General features: G+C 39.0%; 1 protein-coding gene across 8 annotated transcripts in view; it reads left to right on the top strand.

The window, feature by feature from the left end:
- Positions 1 to 3,081: 3,081 nt before the first annotated feature.
- LOC146473886 (uncharacterized) overlaps positions 3,082 to 24,789 on the top strand; it is a 130,630-nt gene continuing 108,922 nt past the window's right edge. For all 8 annotated transcript variants that reach the window (XM_085117855.1, XM_085117852.1, XM_085117850.1 and 5 more), the window contains exons 1-3: positions 3,082 to 3,255; positions 12,327 to 12,398; positions 15,718 to 15,948. In XM_085117855.1, coding sequence (XP_084973981.1) covers positions 3,175 to 3,255; positions 12,327 to 12,398; positions 15,718 to 15,948 — 384 coding nt within the window. In that variant the 5' untranslated portion in view covers positions 3,082 to 3,174. The remainder of the gene's footprint in view (positions 3,256 to 12,326; positions 12,399 to 15,717; positions 15,949 to 24,789) is intronic.

Here is a 24,789-nt window from a genome sequence, read left to right as displayed (position 1 = left end):
AAATTCAAGTTCAAGTTCAAATTTGGTATCCAAAAAGAAAATTGGGGGGAAATCATGCATTTTTCAGAGATAATAAAGCTTCAATTTGGAAAAAAGCGCCATACGTTGCTTTGTATTTTGCTGCTTTTTAGAATAATTGTTGCTTGGTTATCTCTAAAAAATGCGTGGTTACCCCCAATTTCCTTAAATTTGGCTTTCAATACCTGCTACCAAGATCTGCTTTTCCCGCATAGTGATAAACTGTGCAAAAATACTTTGCTATTAGTAGGCACCGTCCTTAAGCAGTTGTGAAAAGAAATCCACGGCTAGCACTTATGCTCTTACTTGTATATATGACAAAATCTCTTCCGCCATTGACAATAAGGAATGCACAGTTGGTATTTTTATAGACTCGTCCAAGGCCTTTGACACCGTTGACCATAACATTTTGATTTCAAAATTAGAGCATTATGGTGTTTGTGGCACTTCACTTAGAGGGTTCGAAAGCTATCTAAGCAATAGACAACAATATGTGGAATTTAATGGTGTCAGTTCGGAGTCTTGCGAAATTAAGTGCGGGGTGCCTCAGGGTTCTATACTAGGTCCCCTACTCTTTCTACTCTATATAAATGACCTGTGTAACGTGTCAAAGGTCGTGGATTTTATTCTTTTTGCAGATGATACAAATATATTTTTCTCCCACAAAGATTTTAACTTGCTTCCTGGAATCTTGAATTCTGAAATGCTTAAATTAACTCAATGGTGTCGAGCAAACAAGCTGTCCATTAACTTTAAAAAATCAAATTTTATGGTTTTTAGACCACCCCAAAGGAGGAAAACACTTGATATATCTATTCAAATTGACAACAATGCAATTGAACGTGTGAAAGAGACAGTATTTTTAGGTGTTATCCTCGATGAGCATTTGTCATGGAAGCCTCACATTCTTAGTGTTTCTAGAAAAATATCAAAATCAATAGGTATTTTTTATAAGTCTAGTTTTTGCCTTCCCAAAACCTCCTTACGCTCCTTGTACTATAGTCCAGTTTACCCTTACTTAATTTATTGTGTTTCTGTGTGGGGATCGACATATCAGTCTAATTTAAATCGGATTATTGTTCTGCAAAAGAAGATAATCAGAATAATATCTAAAGTTTCTTTTGATGCTCATACTGGTGTTCTTTTTAAAGAACAGCAGATTTTAAAATTCTCTGACATTTATTTATACCAAATAGGTAAATTTATGTATCTTTTTAAAAGAAGCTTACTTCCAAATTTTTTTCACGATATGTTTACTCTTGCAAGCCAGATACATTCTTATAATACAAGAAATTCCAACCTTTTCTATATACCTTATTGTCGAACTAATCTTCGAAAATTCTCAATTCGGTTTCAAGGTCCTACGTTTTTCAACTCGCTTAGTCGTGAAATTCAAAACAGTGAAAGTATCAGTTTGGCAAAAGACTTAGAAAATTCCTTCTTTCTAAGTTAAATTGACTCTTTCTTGAGCTACACACCTTTTTCTTTCTTTTTTTTTTTCTTCTTTTAAAAAAAATTTAATTGGAATTTTCATTCAGTACCATTAACTTCTTGGTTTTTTTCTTTAGTTCCAGGACGCCTATAGTTAATAAGCCCCAGGCTTCTATATAGGCTTCCTAGCCTTTAACACATTTCATCTTGTAAATAGTTTATTAGGAATATTGTGTATCATCTTTAATGTATTTATGTTGTATTTTTTGGTTAATGGCAAATAAAAAATGAAGCAGTCAAACAGTCAAACCTCTTGTAAGTCAGATCACAAATTATATTTAAATAAATTCTGACATATTAAGGGTTATATTTTTTAAAACTGATCTATCATTTCTACAGTCATAAACAGTCACTTCTAGCAAAATTTAATGTGGAAATTACAGGTTGATGGGGTCAACCAAGAAAAAAATGACAACAACAATAAGAGAACAATTGCCTTTCACTGTATTCCATGTTATGAGTGTAAATAAAAAAATGAGAAAACTCTCATTTATCTCATTCTAGTTAGATTAAAAGGCTTTTCAAATAATGATAATAATAATAATAATTATTATTATTATTATTATTATTATTATTTATAAATAAATTTATTCTAAAATGGCATGTACACGAAATGCAAAAGCCCCTTAAGATTCGTAAGCTTTCTTCAAGTCCATCCTTCCTTATTATAATACCATAACCTCCCTTAGGTAGATGTTTACCTCCTATAGGGCAATGTTATGAGTTGGTGAAAATGAAAATTATGAAATTCAAGTCAATGATAGAAAGCTCCTTATGATCCCAAGTTTCCCTGCTAGAGAGTAAGCTTCTATGCCTATGAATTGACTTTTATAATACATAAGTTATAAAATGTACACTGTGAGCCACTGTACCTCCCTTAGGTAGATGTTAACCTCCTGTATGTGGATGTTATGAGTTGGCAATAAATGAAATGACACTCAGGTCAATGATTAGAAAAGTTCTTGCAAGATTGTAAGTTTTAATGCTTGCAAATAAGCTTTCCATGTGTACGATTGTGCCAGTATAACACATACGATACAAACGTGGTGCTATAAAACGTACCTCCCTTAGGTCGATGTTAACCTCCCGTAGGCCGATGTTAACCTCCTTTAGGTCGATGTTAACCTCCTGTAGGCCGATGTTACCTGAGCAAATCTTGACTGTTTTCATAGTTCCACGTTTCTTCCACAAATCGAGCGTAAAATCCTTGAGGTCAGTGTTTAGACGCCGAGAAACGAAAGTAGAAAGAACTCTGTATTCTACCATAACGAATCCTAACAAACGTTCGAAGTCTTTATTTCCCCGACGTCGTCCGCCATTACTACTGAAAGAGAGTGAATGCAGGTCAATTTCCGGGATAATCGGATCTCGGTTCGTGGTAGCCTCCCACGCAGTCGTTTTTAGGGGACTCGCCTAAAAACGACTGCGTGGGAGGCTGCTCTGAAGAAAAACCCGATGACGTCACCTCCCTTAGGCCGATGTTATCTTTTCTCAACCAAGCCGCTCTGGGGTCTGGGTCTGCGTGGGAGGATTGAGGACTCTGGGTAATTTTATTTGAGCTGTTTGGCGGAATCGGAGTAGGAGTACTTCATTTCGCGGGAAAGATTTCTCAAGCTTCAAGGTTTACCTTCACCACTGGGCCAGTTAGACGAGAAAAGTGCGGTAATGGCTTTTTATGAGCGGCATTGTCCTGCTTATCTGGAAGAGGACGAGTTCGACTGGTTTTTCAAGGAACGTGGCGCTTATGTAAGCTTAAGTTTATTGTATACTTTACATATTCTCAATCCTGATAGTTTTGTTTGTTGGCATCTTTTACTAATCGGTTTTTTAATGGTTTTATTCCTCAACTCATTGATTTTACTCCCGGATCCTCCACTTCCTAGTAGTGTAAGTGTTCATTATCTGTAGTTTCTGAGTTCGCGATGATCATGAAAGAAAATTGCTTCCGTTTGCGGAAATAAGTTAGGTAGGTGTACCAAGTACCAATTTCGGATCTTGTGTCTTATAGGGGGCCTCGATCGATGGTAACAGTCGATATGTCGGTCGACTCACGTTCGACTGACGGTTGATATCTCGGTCTAGCCTCGGTCGCTACTCGGTCGACACTCGGTTGATAATTGGGGATGACTCGGTCGATGTTGTACCGCTATGGCGGTCGTTGTGTCGACCGAGGTGGCTGTCGGCCGATATAGATAGCAATACACTGACACTTCACCGATACTTCATCAATATTTCACCGCTTAGCGGTCGATAGTATCGGCCGATATATCGGTCAATATTCTATCGACATGTTTTTTCAACACTTCGTCCTTATCTCGATTGACATTCGTGTACATAGCGCACCGCTATATCGGTCGTCAGATCAGTTGATGGCCAATATAATAACGACCGATAGTCGGTCGATAGTCTGTCGTTATCTCATTTTATTCTTCCACTATTGCATCATTTTACAATATTAGGTCAAGAGAACGCGCAAAAATATGCCAGCATATTACACTGTAGTGTCCCGGTTTAACCGGTTTAGAACAAAGCAAAATCCTCGTTCCTTTTTCGTGGCGACCGAGTATCGGTGGATGCATCGACCAATACTTTACCGATACTTGACCGACGGTTCGCCGATATATTGCCGACACACTGCCGATGCTATCGCGACCGACTGTCGGTCGATCTCTCGACCGAAGGTGATCCAATGATCGGTCGATACGTCACCTAAATAGCAGTCGATGCTCGACCAACACTCGCCCGCTACTCGACCGACAATCAACCGATACTCGGTGGATACATCGACCGAGATATTGACCGTGAGTCGACTGACATATTGACCGTTACCATCGACCGAGGCCCCCTATAAGACACAAGATGCCCAATTTCTCTGATCAATGTTGATGCTAAAATAGGATCAAAAGCAATTACAACAAGACTTCAGAGAGTTCTACCAGACATCATACATCACAATCAGAATACGTTTATAAAAGGTAGAACCATTCTTGATGCTGTACGTACAATTGATGACATTAATTTTTTCAGTATACAGAGACGGAAAATAGGTGGAGTGCTAGCTGGGTTTAAACATATTACAAAAACATTTCTAGCAGCGATGAATGACCGCTCCAGGAACTAGTACTCAGAAGGTCTTAGGTTTGACTCCTGATAGGAGCACTCGGATTTCATTTTCCAAGTATACCTGTGTCACTTTCTGGAATAATACATAATTCTCATTCTTTTTTTTACATTTTTAATAATAATAATAATAAAAACGCACAAAAAAGAACAAAGCCAATATCCAGCCATCTTGAACGAACAAGCTTGGTCAATAAATGATTTATTATATAGCTTTATCTTCAAGTTAAAACTACAACAAAACAAAACAGAACATGAAAATGTTCTGCTTGGAATGAAATTCATCATAGCCGGCTGGTAAGAGTAATTTCCAGTGCATTTTTGGATTAGTGTGTAATCATGGAAAACAAGGAATCCTAAATTATCGGATCTTGTGTCTTATAGGGGGCCTCGATCGATGGTAACGATGGATATGTCGGTCGATGCACGGTCGATATCTCGGTCAATGTATCCACCGAGTATCGGTCAAGTAGCGGGCGAGTGTTGGTCGAGCATCGACCGCTATATAGGCGACCTATCGACCGATCATTGGATCACCTTCGGTCGAGAGATCGACCGACAGTCGGTCGCGATAGCATCGGCAGTGTGTCGGCAATATATCGGTGAACCGTCGGTGAAGTATCGGTAGAGTATCGGTCGATGCATCCGCCGATACTCGGTTGACACGAAAAAGGAATGAGGATTTTGCTTTGTTCTAAACCGGTTAAACCGGGACACTACAGTGTAATACGCTGGCATATTTTTGCGCGTTCTCTTGACCTAATATGGTAAAATGATGCAATAGTGGAAGAATAAAATGAGATAACGACAGACTATCGAACGACTATCGGTCGTTATTATATTGGCCATTAACTGATCTGACGACCGATATAGCGGTGCGCTATGTACACGAATGTCAATCGAGATAAGGACGAAGTGTCGAAAAAACATGTCGATAGAATATTGACCGATATATCGACCGCTAAGCAGTGAAATATCGATGAAGTATCGGTGAAGTGTCGGTGTATTGCTATCTATATCGGCCAACAGCCACCTCGGTCGATACAACGACCGCCATAGCGGTACAACATCGACCGAGTCATCCCCAATTATCGACTGAGTGTCGACCGAGTAGCGACCGAGGCTCGACCGAGATATCGACCGTCAGTCGAACGTGAGTCGACCGACATATCGACTGTTACAATCGATCAAGGCCCCCTAGAAGAGACAAGATCCAAATTATCTTAAGGCTCTAAATTTATAATGGCTTAAAAGGAGTATACAAATTATTGAGAATGAAAAATTTAGATTTTCGCAAGTGCGGGAAGATTTTAATAGAAACCGACAAACTCGTAAATAATAAACAGTTTTACACAGTTTTTGGCCTTCAATCAACTGCAATCAATAATTCTTGAATGAGACAATACATTTCGAAATTATATGCAAACATAAGCCAACAAATAGAGCAGGAAAATCAGAAATTAAACTGGGCGAAACTTTGATAAGATTTTGTTGTTTACAACAAGCAAGACGCGGCTAAATTAAAAACGGGAGGCTTCTTCGGTGAACTTGAGAAAAACACTTTTCTGTTCACTGTTCTAAACACTTAACACAACTTTCGCTACGCTCTGATTTAAATACAGTCGGGCATTGCAAACCTAGATAACTAATCAATTTAGTACTCAACTTGAGTCAATGAGTTTTACAAAATCAATCTATCTACACACAGAGCAACTCACCGATTCAACTAACATTCATTGTAGCTGAAACAAAATTTTCACTACACCAGAATGATTCCATTCTCTTTCCTTTCCTTAAGGAAAATGTTGAGAGTTTACCGAACATTTTAGTGAGCATTTTCCCCCAGAACAACTAGAAAATCGAATAAAAGATTGCATTGTTGCTCGGGATTAAATTTTCAAACTTTTAAACAAACGGACAGGCAACGGGTAATCCCGATTGGGCAAGATAGCTCCATCTTGCCCGCTCGGGTAGCCAATCACAGTGCAGGATTTGACTCATCTTGCCCACTCATGGAGCCCGCCATATAATAATTAGCCATTAGTATTACACTCAGATCAGCAAATACAGGGTATTTTAGTAGACAATGAAGAAGTCAAATTAGAAATATTTGTCAATGACTTGACACTTTTTCTTAGGAACCAAATCTCTCTTAACCCCCCTTTTCAACATTATAGAACAATTCACGCTATGCTCTGGCCTTGAAGTTTATAGGATACAGTAATCAGTTCCATTGAACTGCATTGTGTGTTCCTACTGTGGATAATTTCTTACGTCATTTGTGTGCACTTAGTGCGCCCATTGAAAACACTGGAAATATACATGTACCTCATTCCTTTTTCTTTTAGTCATTTCCTCACTGGCCGTTTGTACAGTATGAAGACAGTACACATGCAAAATGCATACAAATTAAACGAATGAACATTCTGCAGTACCCGTGATCAGGTAGTGGCCATCTTTAAACTCGACCCAGTCTCCTCTCAGCCGTAAAGATTTTCAAACAGGATTTTCATGCTTTGAGGATCAATACTTTGACAACAAGCCGTTTACCACCACTTTTTAATGCATGAACTTAAATGACACAAGGGTATCTACCATATGTCCCAATTTAAAGAAAAGTTTCAAATTCTGCTTTAAAATACATTGATTTTAATGCTGTAAAGAACATGTCATTAGGTAGTGCTGGGTATGTGCGTACGCAAGGAATTCTTAATTTTGTTGAACTTCTCTAATAACTTAATCCAAGAAGTGCTTTTTTAGAAATTTTGATGTCCCTTTCTACTAACTAAGGTTAAGTAATGAGAACCTTGTTGGTCGCAAAGTTGCTATGAAGGCCATCCATGTCATGCAAAAACTAGCACGGTGACCCCTGTGTCTTAATGCATATACATAACGTGATTACCAACTGGACAAAGTTTGAGAAATGTTTTAATACTCCCTCTTTTTAGGTGGAGTCACCAAAAATTGACAAACCAGAATCCATTCTTTTGGGCAATCAGAAAAACACATTTGATATTTTTCTGTGTTGAATATGAACATAAAAGTTAAAAAAGCAGTCAAAATTGTGGGAAGTTGAATTTTGATGAATTTAGATAGTCAAGACATTAATTTTGTCATTCCTATTTTTATGGGCTGGTTTAGTATATGTTAACAAGAATGTAATTAAAGAAGCCAATGAGATAATATTCCAATTCATTTGGAAAGGAGAAGATAAAGTCAAAAGGTCAACTTTAATAGGCGAAGTAGAGAATAGTGGTTTGGAAGCGCCACATTTCAAATCGATATGTTGATTACTCATTGATATCACTGATCATCGATTAGTTATGATTGGTATATAATACTCAACTTAAACCTATTCTTAGACCATCATGAACAATCAAAATGACGTGCAAAATATATTATTTCTTTTGAAGTGTCTAGGGTCCTGTATTTTTCATTCTTAAAGTATGTTGCTCGAGAGCAGCTCTTTTTGATTATACAATGTCATAAAACTGTCAGCAACAAAATTTGCTCAAGATTTCAAGTGAGGGTAAAACATTGTTTTGAGGGGGTTCAAACTCTGCGGAGGGGGATCTGTAAATTTTGACCGCGGGGGTACAAATCCACTGTGACACCGGTTCAAATGTTGTGCAGTACCCAGTTGAGTAAAGCTGAACTATAGCCCAAACTCACTGTAATCCAGTTGTCAGTTGTGCTAGACCAAATTACTATGTCATAACAATGCAGACACACCAGAAAAATTTATCCTTATAATAACTAATAATATTTTTTAATGGAATCCGCTAAAACACAATCAGGGTGGCAAAGAAGGGTCCACTTAGGGTAAAAAAACTCAACCTTGTTATATCTTTGTTTTTCATACATGGTTTGGAAGGACATCTAGTGATTGCTGCTATGTAATCTAGAAGCATTCGTTTCTGGTTTTAGAGATATGCCCTAGTTAATAAGAGTCAATTTTGGGGGTATGCACACTACAAAATTGGAAAAGGAATGAGCAAACTATAATATACAGGGCTTCACATTCATCCAATCAAGTCAATTCTAAACTTCTACAAAAAAGCATTATACTATGATATGGGAAATACATATGTAAAAGGGGACGAGCTGTTTTCTTAGGGATTGGCGGTACGGACACTGCAAACTTTGTACCAGAATAAGTCTCCTCATTCCTACTGTATCAGTAAGGTGACCGAAACATCTAATTTTCATTAAATTTATAAAATTACATCTAACTAACTGAACGTCTCATGTTAACTGTAATTGTGTTTGGTTAAAGTTTTGATTTTTTTTGTAAATTGAATAACTGTATGTTCAAAAAAATATATTAGAATTATATTGTATATCTGGAAATCAAAATTTTTTCATAATAAGAAAGTGTAACATCTACTTTTATAAGAAAATGAAATCAACTAAAGAGTAGAAAGAATCCGAAAAGGCAAGAGTTGCAAATTTCAAGTGACCCTCCATAATGTTAAAATATTATTTAGCCTATTTCTGACCCCTTGACCTGCTACAGATTTTGGACAATCTTGCACTACAGTTGCTATTTTGTCTTTAAAATTTTTGTCTCAGGAAACCTTTGATGATAAAAGGCAGATAAGTCAAATGAAACAACTCAATTAGAGTTTTTTCAACATATAACATGGTCCTTTTGAACTTTTCCACCCTGATTGTGTTTTAGTCAAATGCTAATTTGAAACTAATGCAAGAAATCCCCCTTCATAGACTGGAGAAGGGATGTGTCAAGGTATCTTTTTTTGTAAAGCTTTCATACACGTAGCAAGGTTTGAAAATTTGTGGGAAAAATGGTAAGGCAACTTAAAATGTTTTGGAGTACAGTTCCAAAGTCAAACTAAAGTTAATTTTTTTAACCTTTATTATTGACAAGCGGAAACAATTTAATTAATGCATCAGTTAATACTAACCTCCTATGCAGACGTTCTTTAGCTCTTTACGTCATGCAATCCTCCCCTGGAATGTCTAATCAAGAGAGCACTTGCCATTTCCATTCACAGGCCACCAACCAATCATAGGCGGGTTGCAAGTTATTGTAAACCGGAAGTGATTGTGATTTCAATTTTGTGTGAGAAAATGATGGACTTAAGTGTGCCTATAAGACGTGTGCGAAACGTTCTCGTTAAGGGAGTTAAATTGTCATCAGAAGGAAGCTAATAGTTAAGAGTCCTTGCCAATCTTTGATTTTTAAACAGCTGGAAGTTGACTGCAACATGATAATATTTTTCAAGCATGCAGTTTGGCAGCTCAGATAAAAAGTTTTGGCAATACCTAAATCTAAATATTACCTTAAGTTTAATATAAAGCATGTTGATATGCCCTAGAATATTTGTGCATTTATTGTGACACTTATAAGCGCATGGGAGCCCCGTGGTGGGAATGAATTACATGGCTCACAAAACACAAAGGTTCAAAAATTAATATCTCCGAGAATACTTGTGCTATGTAAGAGATTGATCTGTCTGTGTAAAGCTTGCATCATGTAAAGTAAGGAAAATTTATCAATTGTTGCCCAACGAAAGTATTTCATTTGAAAATGGCCTACAAGTTGCTTACAATATGATAATACTGTTTACACCTGCAGGGAGTAAAATGGTTTTAAAAGTCTACCTCTGTGAATAATAATACTAGTTTCTAAATGAATGTTAAGAGAAGGAGAATACAAGAAAAATACTCTTAGGTGCTTAGCAGAAATATATTCCTATACTGAGGGAAAAACTCAATAAAAAAACAAACAAACAAACAAACAAACAAAAATGGTTCTGTGTAGTACCACCACAACCTGTTTAAAAAGACTGATGAAAATACAACATTAGTAGGGTAGGAAACTTTGAGTATACATACACGAGGCACCTTTTCTATCACAAGGGACAATGCATTGTAGGGTGATTTTTAAAAGCGGTCATGGAGGAAGAAGAGAATATATACGCACAGGTCATCAAAGCGTATGTGACACAGGTCACCATGCAAGCGTGATTTAAGAGTTTGTATGGCTCTAAAATTAAATAGAAATTTAGACAACAATATTCACACAAAACCCACAAAAAATGTTTAAGTCTGAAGAAGCTTACCCAGTGTGTTTTGCTGTGTTTTTTAAGGCTTCTTAGTGCTTCCAAACACCATTTTGATCGGTTTATCTCTCAGCGGCTGGTCCACGTGCAGCACTGTATTATGTTAATGGAAAGGTTGGAAACTACAATTCGAATTACAATGAAATTTCGTGCGTCACTTGAGGAGAGCACTTTGAAAACCTTGCTAAAATTTGCTTGAAACTTAAGCACTTGGTTACCTGCCTCACCATATGTCAAGAAGAATGATGTGCAGTCCTTCTTGGGCAGCTCATTTTTGGAGAATTTCATTTTTTGAGACACAGGCCTTTGTTGAAAACAAAGTTCATTGCCAAATTTTCGGATGCCATTTTTTGCAGCCGACCAAGCCATTTCCCTGGAATGTTGTGACAAACTCACGGTCAAACCTAGGCACGAATACTAAAATGTGCCCAAGAAGGGAAATCCACGGGAAACCTTTGGCACGCAACAAACCACGCACACCCCAAGGGGGACCAGCCACTGAGAGATAAACCACTCAAAATGGGGTTTGGAAACACTGAGTAGCCTTGAAAACACAGCAAAACACACTGGGTAAGCTTTTTCAGACTTAACAATATTTTTTGTGGGAATATTGTTGTCTAAATTTCGACTGATCACGAATGGGTAATAGCAGATTTGACAAAACTGTGGGGCTTCATCTCCTTTCCCTTTCTTTGTTTGCAGGAGTTGATTTGGATGGATTCTTGATTTGGGTGATGATCTCTATTCTTGTGTGTTTCCTGATTGGTCATTTGCAATACAAGTGATAAACCCCAGGCTCCAGTTGTTCAAAGGCGGGATAACTTTATCCTGTGGATAAGTCACTATCCAACAGTTTCTATCTGTGCAAATATTTCAGTATTTCCCCTTGCACAAGCGAATATGCACACTCAAACCACAGTTAAGTTTGGGGGTGTACAACGTTTAACGTGAAGTATGTTTTAGACCCTGAATAGTGCCTTATCCAATGAATAAAGTTATCCGGCCTTTGAACAACTGGGGCCAGATCAATAAATCCTAACCAGGGGCCATTGTTATTAAACTATATTATGAGTAGAATGTATGTCGACCAAGGGCTGTGTGGGCCATCAGTCTCATGTACATGGTCAAAATGAAAAAAAAATCCATTTATCTCATGAGTCTGGGCTTGTCAAGGATTACAAGCCTTTGGTTCCTGAATGTGGCCGTTCAGGTAACTAAGTAAGATTTTCACTTAGGCCTAGTTCAAATGTCATGGTATTGCCATGCCAAGCTCAATCCATCCTATTGCAATTTAATCTAAACATAAGACAAAGACACATGCAGTAACAAAATGATGCATCATCCTCTGAATCTAAGTTTCAAGTGCAAAATGATCTGCTTGCACCAGCAATATTTATTTATGGTTTTGTAGGACACAATCTCTAGCTAATAATGACCATTCAAGTGCCTCTAAAATAATAAATTAATAATCAAAATAATTTTTCACAAAATGTTACTTACTTCCAGTATGGCAAATGTGCATAATTTATTGAACAAGATAACAATTTTGTAATCATAGAAAATAATTGACTTCTTGTCACTGAATAAACTCTCTGTTTATTTTTCAAACAGTTGTCTGAAGTGAGAAGGCGCATGAGAAGGGGGAGAGCACCCAGATGTGAATATCAATTGGCCTTGCTTATGGTACGTTTGTCAACGTTTGTCATTTGAGATTGCTGCAAGAAACAAACCAAGGAAAACTAGAGCTCTCGGATCTTGTGTCTTATAGGGGGCCTCGATCGATGGTAACGGTCGATATCTCGGTCGACTGACGGTCGACTGACGGTCGATATCTCGGTCGAGCCTCGGTCGCTACTAGGGTCGATAATTGGGGATGACTCGGTCGATGTTGTGCCGCTATGGCGGTCGTCGTATCGACCGAGGTGGCTGTCGGTCGATATAGATACCAATACACCGACACTTAACCGACACATCACCGATACTTCATCGATATTTCACCGCTTACCGGCCGATAGTATCTGCCGATATATCGGTCAATATTCTATTAATATGTTTTTCGACCCTTCGTTCTTATCTCGATCGACATTCATGTACATAGCGCACCGCTATATTTGTCGTCATATCAGTTGATGGCCAATATAATAACAACTGATAGTTGGTCGATAGTCTGTCGTTATCTCATTTTATTCTTGCACTATTGCATCATTTTACCATATTAGGTCAAGAGAACGCGCAAAAATATGCCAGCGTAGTACACTGTAGTGTCCCGGTTTAACCGGTTAAGAACAAAGCAAAATCCTTGTTCCTTTTTCGTGTCGACCGAGTATCGGCCGATGCATCGACCGATACTTTACCGATACTTGACCGACGGTTCACCGATATATTGCCGACACACTGCCGATGCTATCGCGACCGACTGTCGGTCGATCTCTCGACCGAAAGTGATCCAATGATCGGTCGATACATCGCCTATATAGCGGCCGATGCTGGATCGACACTCGCCCGCTACTCGACCGACAATCGACTGATACTCGGTGGATACATCGACCGAGATATCGACTGTGACTCGACCGACATACCGACCGTTACCATCGATCGAGGCCCCCTATAAGACACAAGATCCGAGCTCTCTTGTTCAGAATAAAACCAGGGATCTGAAAAACTTGCCAGTATCTGCTAAATACTCTCTCTGTGAGCTTGCACTCATGGGAAAAATATTTTTTGTTTATCTGAAAACGCCTTGTTTTGATGCCTAGTGCCAGTTTTTTACCACGCGTCTGCCATTTGTGAATACGGTGTATAAACTCCCAAACCACTGAGCTGTGAGAAGTGCATTTTTGCTGCAGTGTTTCATTCAACAGACATCAATCAACAAAAGGGTGTCACGTTTTTCCGATATCTTTATTGGTTGTTAATCTAGATATCTTATTGATTCACATGCCTTCGTAGGGATAATATCACCTCTCTCTCCTCTGCAGAGGATCCTTCATAAAAAAAGAGCCAAAATCGGAAATGTTGGGGATGATGGGAAGAGTTAAAGAGGCCTCTGTGGAGGAGAGTCTGAGAGATTCACCTCATAATGTCGCTAGTTAATGATTCAGTAGTACCCCAATAGAACTAAAATGCTCCGGAAAAAATATACTGGTGTTGTTATAGAAACAGTGATCTCCCCTGTTCCCCTGTAGGACTCATCATAATCTTCTTAAATTTACAAAATGTGAGGTGCACTGTACATGTTGTATGGGAGTTATGGTTGGGGCCATCTTGATGTGCTATTTTGCTTCCTCAGCTTCATACAGTGGTGGTTCCCCGTGTAAGTGCTGCTTTCCCTGAGAACAGTACTGTAGCTTCTTCTGTAGTAGCCTGTCAGTGGATTTGATTTGGAAGGCTGTCTTTTGGCATGCTGCCTAGAACTCTTTATCCTGGGCTTTTATTCTGGACACATCAAACAGCCTCATTGCTTCTCTTTGTTTTGTTTCTGTTTTTTGTAGCTGATATGTCATTCTTATTGGCCTTTCCGATTAAGAGAACATGTAATTTATAAAACCACCCTTGAAGAGGGTTCCTTTCTTGAAAGGCTCACCTGAATCAAATGATTGTGGTATTCACACCAAGATTTCCACCAATTTAGACCAGTTTTTTTTTACTCAGTTCAACAAAAGTTTGTGTTTTGCAATTCTTGTCTTGACAGTAGAACTGCTTACCAATATGTTTCACTTGCCTTTAAGTCCTCCTTTAAGACATTGATTTTTTTTAGGAGGACCAGGCTCTATCACGGATGCTTTTGAAAGCATAGTTTTGGGAAAAGAAATGTGTTGCTTGAATTTATACTCCTCTTAAATCAAGTACTGATGATTGAGCAATCTTCATTTTTTCCTCCTGGCCTGATTGCTGAACGTTTGATTAAGGTGGCCGAACACAGTTTTACAGTATACAGGTGTTAGTGAACATTATTTGAAAACTACGTTCTTCTGAGTACCCGAAATTAGCATGGTGCAAGATTAACTAAGAAGAAATAAATTTTTATACTTCTTGTTGAGGAAGGTGCCATTGCCACGGCAATGTAGTAAGCTATTACCCGTACTCAAATAATGGTTTTCCTTAATTTTTAGAAAGTGCACTCATTAGATTTTTTGCATTTTTTGTATCCAGAAAAACTCACAAAATACTGACATAGTGGCGCTCTTTCATGTAATTTTAACACACAGATCTCCTGTAAATGTTGGTTTTGTACTTAAATGTTTTTTTGAAGATACCCTCTGTTACATTTTGGGTCTTGTTTTTAGGCAAGTTACGCTTTTTTGAGAACTACTGTTTTGCCAAATTTTACGAGCGGTTCCCTAGAAAACATTTCATTTCCATTAAAACAACCAGTCACAATTTTTTGGTCAAATTGCACATGCGTGGCTTTTAATTAGGTTTTCTCAGCAAAGATGAAAAGCGTGCAAAAAGGCTTCGTGAACTCACTTTCTTTGTTCAGTGATAAATGAAGATTCACGCACGAGAAACTGAGTTATTTTAAGAGCAAATTTAAATTTTGTGATCCATTTTGTATAAAATCTAGGGATCTATTATTTACTTACCTCAACCCTTGCGCGCGCTTAATAGCATCACTAACAGAATCTGTAAAGTGCGCGCAAACTGTGTTCGGCCACCTTAATGCACATAATCCTTTACAAAACAAAACAAAAACTTTTCACACTTAAATCTAGACACCATAGTTAGCGCTAACAACAAACGCTAAACTTTAATTTAAAGTTAACCAAGGGATTCATCTTGCTTGTCCAATATGTTTTTTTTTTAAAGGCTAATTTTAAGCTAATGGTAAAGAAAAGTCAAATTTGAAACTGAGAGACGAGAATCTTTTCGAAGAACCTTTTTTTTTTATCATTGATCAAACTCAAATCAAAGCTCATGTTAACAGCTAATCGTGCCCTGAACAACTGGGGCTTAATGATGAGTCATCTCGTAACCATGTTTTCTCCTCTTTTTATTTGTCAAGCGAGAAGAAGAAGAAGAAGAAGAAGAGGTAAGAAGAAAACAAGAGCAACGGCGACAGCTGCTTGAGCGACAGGAGCAGAAAGAAGAACAGTTACGGGTGATGGAGGAACTACAGCAGCAAAAGCAGGAACTGTCGAGAATCCGCCAACAACTGCAGAAACTGTTGAGACTCCACCAACAACAGCAGGAACTATTGAGACTCAATCAACAGCAAAAGGGACTAGACAGTCAAGTATGCACAAAGTTACACATGTACTTTAAGACAACACTAACAATAATAATTATGACAATTAATTTCCAATTAAGTTTTTCTTAGTTGGATACTGTTGAGACCACTGTGCATGTGAGAGAGTTGTCCCTCTTGAAGAAACCATCTTTGTATTAAATGAGATGCATGTCCATTTTAACACAGCGACTGCCTAGTAAAGGTGTTTTCCAATCGGCTCACTTTACTTCTCTCAGAAGCTGAGAGAAAACAACTTCCAGGAAAATTGTGCTGAAATTTTTTTTAAAAAGAACCCGAAAATTTCAAGATTGGTTTAGTTGTGTGCAGAAGTACCATAAAAATCCGGCTAAGGTGTTGTCAAAAATAACCAAAAAGAACTTTTTAATGGCATTGTTACATAGTTGAAGGGCTGGTGCGTCATAAGTTTCTTGAGTGAATTCGAGCCCTCAAATCACAAACTATATATGGTAGTATGTTCCTGACACAAGAACCAGGCTGTGTGTATGCCAAATTAGAGCGAATTCAGAGAAATTTTGTTCTCCCTTGTTTTCAGAGCTTTTCAAAGCGGTAGAGCAATCCGGTGAATGGCAACTATGTTTATTTCTTTCTCAAATTGTCAAGCCACTTCATCGCTGATGTTGTCGTCTCGTAAAACAAGTATTTTCTGATTTTACACTTTTGGCATTAGATATAAAATGAAATGGAGCAGAATTAAGAAAAATAGCTAAAATCCACTTCCGGTGTATCCTTGCTGTGCTTACATGATGAGTCATTTACAAAATCAGCGGTCTTTTCTGAAAGTGCAACGCAAATTTGCTGCATGTTCGTTTTTCATTCACGTTTTCAAGGGTTTTATTTTCAAGGCTTCTCTCAAAATATGTTTTAAACAATAAACACTTTTGACCTAAATGGAAAGCATTTCATGACGAAACATGAGAATCGGTCAATCATTTCAGCAACTCACGTTTTCTTAAGCCAATACTTTGTGGGGAAGTCCAACTAACTGACTTCTCCTTAGTTGCATATTACATATTTGTTAACCTCTGAAATTACTTTGAACTGTTTCCTGTATCTGTTTCTATTGGCCACTTCTTGCCCTAACTGACGGACTGAAAGAAGGACATCGTTTTCTGCTGCTTCAGCGTGAAACTGAACATGAACAACAGATGAGCGTTTGTGAAAAAATGACATCTGCATTGATGAATTGTGACAGGAAGCGCGCCAAAAAAAAAATATCAAGGACCTTGCTTCACAGTTCGAAAGGAATAGATACACTGTAGCACTCACATTGCTGCCCATAGCATAACTGTGCAGTTTATTTTTTGTGGTTACTGGCTTGGCTTAAAGCCAGTAACCATTATGCTATCAGGTGTGTAAGTAAGTAAGTCTGTGACTTTTCGTAAGCTTTGGGAATTGTGAAATTTACACATAGTTGGGTAACCTGCGATCAGGCGTTCTGTTTTTTCTAGGGAGCGCGAAAGTGTTAAGAGGGAATGTCTACTAAGACCGAGCGAAATCATAAAAAAGTGGCACATGATGGAAAAATCAAAACTCTGCATATTCCGTCCAGAGATACTCCATACTAGTTTAAAAAACGTGGTGGGATTTTTTTCCTGAAATATATTTTTTAAACCGGAAAAAATAGAAAAAACAGTGACGGCCCCTCGTGGTGTGAAAAACACCCGAAATAAACATGGTTAGCACCTTCTCGTAAACTTCGTTCTGTTCAATTCGCATCAAAGAAAACCCAGTTTTCTTCTTGAAAATTTGCTTTTGAAATGTTTATTAAGTATCTGAGTCCAAAAATACTCCAGTGGATGAATATTCCTGGTCATGAGGAGCCACAAAAAGTCTCAAAAATTCGCTTCCTCCAAATTCTGAATTTGGCGCACTTTTTTAATAGAAAATTTCGCGATCCGGTAAAACACTAAAACCCTTCAAATTTACAATTATAGATTGAGGAAGTATCGCTCTAAAACCAGGTTTAAAAAATAGCTTCGGGCTTTTTACCAGCGCCGAGCATTAGAGGTCTCAAAATCACGAAAATCGCAATATCAACGTGTAAACAAACTGCACACGACTGCAACCAAACTAAGAGAAACTATTGAAATTTCATGTAGTTTACCTCGGCATTCGGCTTTAAACCACCAGTGAAAGGTCACGTTTCGCTAACTGCAATAAAGCATTGTCTAAATAAGATATTTGGTTGTGTTTGTATCCTTTCATTATTGTATAGCCATCTTGATGTGTGAAGTCAACAAGATAAATTATCATCACTTATTGCGATGGAGCGACAATAACCTCAAATGACTTACCATCGGACCACTTCTTTTCGACTTGAAGATCGTTTAAAATGGAGATGAGTTTGATTTTCTTTGAATTTCGAAACGATTTTTTTGTTTCGAGCTGTCGTTTCGAGATCCGTTCGCAGGATTTACTTGAAGCGAAAGCGCTCGTGGATTACTGTTCGACTCTGTTTATGGCATAAGTCACGCAATAAAATATCACGCTTTTTTAATTCACGTGACGTTAGGTTTGACTATGTTGGGTGAAAAACACACGGGAAACGTGTGTCCTGACATGCTGAAAACAAAAAACAAATTAAAAACAATGAAATCTTTACCAAAGTGTGGACAGGACCGATGATTTATAGCCGAATGTTTTTAACATCTATACACACCAAAAGGACTGAGCCACAAAGCAAGCCTTGCTAAAGTATGTTACTCTGCATTTTAATGAGGTGAAACCTTGGGGAACACTTTTCTTGTTAGAACCACTAAGTATTAACGCCTTGGTTTTCGCCTTCGTGCAAAAGTCACTACGGTCTCATCCCTGACTGTTCTCTTGGGGATGGGACAAAACAATGTTATCAGCCAGAAAAAATCACTCCTCACTGCTGTCTTGCGCATCCTTGACAAAGAGAATGCAGTTTGTCGATGTATGGCTTTTTCCATTGAATTGTTACAGCTGAGAGGTCAATGCCAAAGGAAATACAAATTTCCTAATGGTAAATGAAAAATAGGGGTTGGGCGGGGATGAGGTGAGCGCGTGCTCATTTTCCCGAACAGCGGCGCGTTATCGTCTTTTGATTCATCATTTACCAGTGCTTTCTTCGAGGCAACGTGCAAGAAGAAACCTGCTGTTAAGGTTGCTAGCTACTTCAGCACACATCAATCATTGATCTTGAACTGGATCATTTGTCACAGCAATACATTGTAATAAATTAAATAATGGTTTGTTTCACGATGTAGTTACTCAAGTTGTAGATCGCGCCGTTTCGACTGCTTCTGCTAGTCTTCATCAGGCAATGAGGTCGACCGGATCACACTTCAGTATTTATGTCACCAAGGTCTGATCCTGCAAGTGTCGCATACAGGGTCTGCTTTACTTCCGGTTTGCTGTCAAATAGGACTTCTGAACTAGAACCGAGTCCTTCGTAACGCACTTGACTTGAGTATCCATACCATATCTAGTCTGTTGCTCTCTTACTGACTATGCTGACCACCGGTAACAGCGTGGTTTGTCCCGCAAGCTTCTCCGCATAGTCGACTGAAGCTCTGTCAAAGAACTTCTCGTCTCGCGCTCTAGGGAGAGCTGGTGTCAGCCATATGACAACCGCTTCCATCACGTCTAGCTGTCATATGACGTCATCATACCCCGTTGCGGACCCCAGAGGAGACATGCTTGAACGTACGATCTCTCCTCGGAGTCTCATAGCCGACATTGCCATGCTTTTTGTACTTGTGAAGTTATGGAAGGGGATTCTCTGCCCCTCTCCTTCTCCAGAAGACAAAAAAGAAAAAAAAAGGAGTTCTAGATAGGATTTGAGCTATGTTGACATGCGAAGGAGTATACCATGTTTACTGAATCGCACACTTTGGTTTTCGGACAACCAAAACTGATAACTCTTCAGGTCGCTCTAGGACGTCGACCCTTGCAGCATCTTGGTTGATAGAGCGCCGGCATGTGGGCCTTCCATGACGATGTAAAGATGTTTGCCTTTGCTTGCTTCACAGTCAATGCAAACTCCTCTTTAAGTCCGTTTAGCACATCAACAGTGTGCTGCGACATCAGAATGTTTATCACTAGAGAGCTCGCGACGCAGCGTGTCTGGTGAACGTATTGCGCGAGACAGGGCGCCTGTCTCATGTGATGTCATTTCTTGGCATGTACCTGACAGGAGCCACCCCTTGTCCACCATCAAAGTTCGTCCGCTCGCATTTTCCGATGAGCGTTTTAGCTGAGACCTAATAGGGCTGACGTCTGTAGGTGCCAAGTGCGAATTTAGTGCGTCTATAGGCCTAAATGTAGCTCCTGATGTGATATAATAAAGTTACTTTATGTTCCAAATCTGAACTGTGCAAAAGGACAAGCCAAAGGGGCTCCTATATGTTTTTGCGGCCGAGCCTTTCACACCTAAATTTTAACTCTTACTATCGTTTCACACATACTGTGTACTATGAGTAGAAACCCCCCCCCCCCCCCCCCATCCCCCCAATCCCCTCGGGCTCGATCCAATGCTTGCAGTTTCTGGTACTGTTTTTGGTGTCGCCTCGGTAGCTTTCGCAATAGGCCCGCGGTCACGGCATATACCTATGCAAAAGATTGCTAAGCTCACTTATTGATTTATGTAGTGATTAGTTTAAAGTTCAAAACACCAGCGACGAAAAAGACAAATGCTAGTCACGTTTGGGTTATACTCCCAAGCAGCCGCTTTTAGGGGAGCAGGTAATACGATGTCCCCTAAAATGACGACTGCGTGGGTCCAGGCTACGTTTGGATTGCACTGTTTCCAAACTAAATTGGCCCATTGTTCGTAAATCAGTTACAGAGGAGGCCAGCGTTTATGACAAAATTAAGGTGTACTTACCAATTCAAGAGCCCAATGGAATCAGTACACCGGTTTGTCGCAATAAAGCTATGGACTCTGACTTGCCTATTCCACGGTCTGCTATTCTCACCTTGTCAGTATTGCAGTATGTTAAGAGAGCCCATGCGGATCTCGTCATCGGTTAGCACCTCTGCACCGGCCAATTTCGCACTGAGATGGGACAGGTTAGACTTTTTCAAAGTCCGTTTTCGTGGGAGTCCAGTCAGGTGCTCGGCTCACGACTCCGTCGCCTTGTTGGTCACTCTTTCGGTGCATAAGAAGTCGACTTGTGGCAAGTCTATAATGGTTTACACAGAAATGTAGCGGAAGAAAGAATCACGCGCGCGCTAAGATAAGCTCAACATCACTTATTCGAATACTGCTAGTGTTGTCCCGAAACGTGTTTGTTTTGTGAAATTTCACGAGGTATGCATTAAAGGGCCCTAGCCAGCCACGCCTTTGTTTTTGTTTATATGCGAGAGTTTGGCTATTATATTTTACTCGGAGCATGTCGAAATGAACGAAATCACTGTGAAACTACTAAAGATAATGAAACATACTTTCAGGAACACAAAGCAATAAGATTTAGCTTCACCATGCAATATCAATAATTTTGATGGCATCGAAAATGGCGGAGGCTGACTAGGGTCCTTTAAGTTTGTTGTTGTCTTAACGGTTTTGCACTAGAGTTGCACCAAAGAAAGATTTGAACGGTTTACTAAAACACTTTTTTTCTGTTTGACCACCTTGTCAGATAATTGAAGCATCCGCAAATCCCACAAGCTGATTTCACCCGGTCACAACCGAAATGGCCGTTAGGATGATTGAAATTATCAGAAAATTCTTTAAACGCAGCGTAAATACAAAAATCTACAAGTGTTTTATAACATAGAAATTTTGTATATTTGGTAATTGTTCCAGCATCATCATTGTGTGTCCATCGGGTGCGTGACGATATTTCAATCAGAACAACGGCGGTGTTTATAAGAACACAACAGATCATTGTAACTAAAATAAACACATTAAAAAAAAAGTGCTACAGATCAGAGAAAATTAACGATTAAACAGAAAACTGAACTTTTTTAAAGATCTTGTTAACGAAGAATTGATGCACCCAACCATTTTTCAGGTACTGTTATCATCAGTGATCACGGAACTCTTGATCTGTCTGTATATCTTTATCTTGGTTATAGCTGTTATTTATGTTGGCAAACCGACACATGCGAAAAGAACGAACGTCATTCTGGTTGAGAAACTAAAAAAGTTCTCGTTAAGTCACAATTTTCTTATATCCCCTTAAACCGGTATCTGTTCAATTTCCTCTCGTTAAAACATCATTCAAGCAATTATCCTTGCTCAATAAACCATTCACGCACAGGCCATGACCGTCGTGAAATAAACAACCTGAATCGAACATCACTGTTCACGGAGAAATTCAAAAGCCGCGTTAATGCGTGAACAGTCACGTTTGGATGTTCAAATAACTTTAAAGGAACTAGTTTCAGACGCCCTGATGTTTGAATTTTTTTTTTTTCGATTTTGGCCATATGTAAGAAAAACCAACACTCCGAAGGAAGCCGTTGCGTGACCGAAACAAGTACAGTCAAAAACAATCGAAGACGGAAGATTATAAAGTCCGGCGGTTTCTGAGATGACTGTGGAGAACTTTAAAATTAGATATTTCTGTTAATATTTTCTTTGAGCCGACAAGGTTTTGTTACCGTCAAAGGATTTTTGCCCCTTCAATTGGCATTTGCCAAGTGACGTGAATGCGATAGCAGAAGTCATTAGTCACTGAAGGAGATCAATTATCAACCCTTCGAGCTATGATGGCTTTGTATGGTGCATTAAGCCAAGAAACTGATACTTAGATGACATCTTATTCAAGGTGAGCTAAATATGAGCTTTCTGTTGATTGGTCCATCGTACTATTGAGGGAAACAAGGAAAAAAATTACAAAAGTCTTCGGTGATTTTGACAAACATGTTTATCGCTTACAGTTGTTGACAGATAATGTTGCAATTATCGGGATTTTGAGAGCGTTAGTTCTCAGCGCTGATAGAAAGCCCGAAACTGATTTTTAAACCTGCTTTTAGAACGGCATTTCGTCAATCAAGAATTTTAAATTTCAAGTGATTCGGTGTTTTACCGGGTAGGGAAACTCTCTCCTGAAAAAGTGCGCCAAATTGAGAATTTCGACTGAGCCAATTTTAGTAACTTTCGGTACCTTCCCCATGACCTTCAAAACTAAAGCAGAGATCTATTATTGGCCTCAAACGATTCGTAAACACTTCAACTGCACATTTCCAAGCTTAAAATGAGGTTTTTTATCTATGCGAATTAAACAGAGCGAAGTTGAGAGAAGGTATGGGACACGTCTATTTTGGGTGCTTTTATAGACACTTGGGCCCGAACACATTTTATTCAATTTTTCTGGGTTTAAAAAAGAATTCCGAGAAATCAAAACCACCACGTTACTAGAACTACCATAGGGTATCCTTAGTCAATTTGTGAACGACTTTCATTTTTTATCATGTGCCACCCCTCGCTCGGTGTTAGTAGACATTCCCTCTTAAATTGCGAGAGTCGGTGGTCGGGAGAAGTGAACAAAAAAAATCACTCGACCGCTGACTCTTGCGCTGCCACACTTTCGTGCTCCCAAAAAAAGAACGCCTGATTGCAGGTTAGTAGTTAGGTCAAGTTCAACACGACAGGTTGACAAGATCTCAGTCAGCTTTATTCCCATGGAAGGGTATTTCAATTCAAAATGGCTGCCGCGTCTCTCATGCGTGAAAGCAGTTTGTAGTTCTTGGAAGGAAAAGACAAGTTTTCAATACTGTTAATCAAAAGAACAACTTCTGATGGACACTCGAAAAAAAAAAAAAGAGGAAACCTTGAGTTTATAGTGAAGAAATTCCTGTTCGAGATTTTGTCATAGCGAACTGAAACATTTGCAATCGCATATCACTACAAAGATCTGAGCGGTAGACTTCTCGGAACTTGTAAGTGCTCTTGGGAATCCACTTTACAAGACATTACAGGTTTTGAATGTGAATTTTTACCGTGCTTTATGTTAAATTGATCGATTTGTTGTATTCCAAATAGCTTTAGCGAAATTTGCGAAAAAAAAACACATGCTATTGTGCTTTAAAGAGACTCGCAGTTCGCTTCACTAATGGAGTGACTTGGCGGTCGATTCATATATCATTGGTGGAATGCATCTCATTAAAGAGACTTAGAATATTTTTTTAATGGGTCAGGTTGAGTACGGTGGGATTCCAGTCGTCCATTGGTACCGATGGTACAATTGGTACCAATGGAGTGACTTAGCAGTCGATTCGTACATGTACATCATTGGTGGAATGCATCACATTAAGGGGACTTAAAATATTTTCTCAATGGATTGGATTGAGTACGGGGTATGATTCTGGTGGTCCATTGGTACCAATGGTACGATATGGAGTGACTTGGCAGTCCATCGGTACACCATTGGTGAAATCCATCTCATTAAGGGGACTTAGAATATTTTCCCAATGGATCAGGTTGAGTTCGGTGGGATTCCAGTCGTCCATTGGTACCAATGGATGAAAGATTAGATAGATGAAATATCCTCGCAGTAAGTACGCAACTTAAGCAGTTGCGAATGAAAGCCTGAAAAAAATCCAGGCTTGAACGGGATTCGAATCCATGACCTCTGCGATGCCGTGAGCTCATGTCCTTAGGCTTTCATTTCACAACTACTTGGGTTGCGTACTAACTGTGAGGATCTTTCTTTGAACTAATCTTTCATCCGCAGTTCAATATATGATGTTTCATATATTCATATTCATACATTCATCCTTCAAGGGTATATTGCGAACCCACAATATGGCCAGCTCCCAGTTGGCTTGATAGATCAGTTGGTAGAGCATTGCATCGCCTTTGCAGAGGTCATGGCTTTGAATCCCGTTCAAGCCTGAATTTTTTTCAGGCTTTCA

The sequence above is a fragment of the Pavona decussata genome, unplaced genomic scaffold (genome assembly GCF_977016875.1).
Source record: "Pavona decussata unplaced genomic scaffold, jaPavDecu1.1 SCAFFOLD_92, whole genome shotgun sequence".
Taxonomy (NCBI): Eukaryota; Metazoa; Cnidaria; class Anthozoa; order Scleractinia; family Agariciidae; genus Pavona; species Pavona decussata.
Note: the sequence above shows the minus strand (reverse complement) of the source record. Positions and strands in the feature narration are given on the sequence as shown.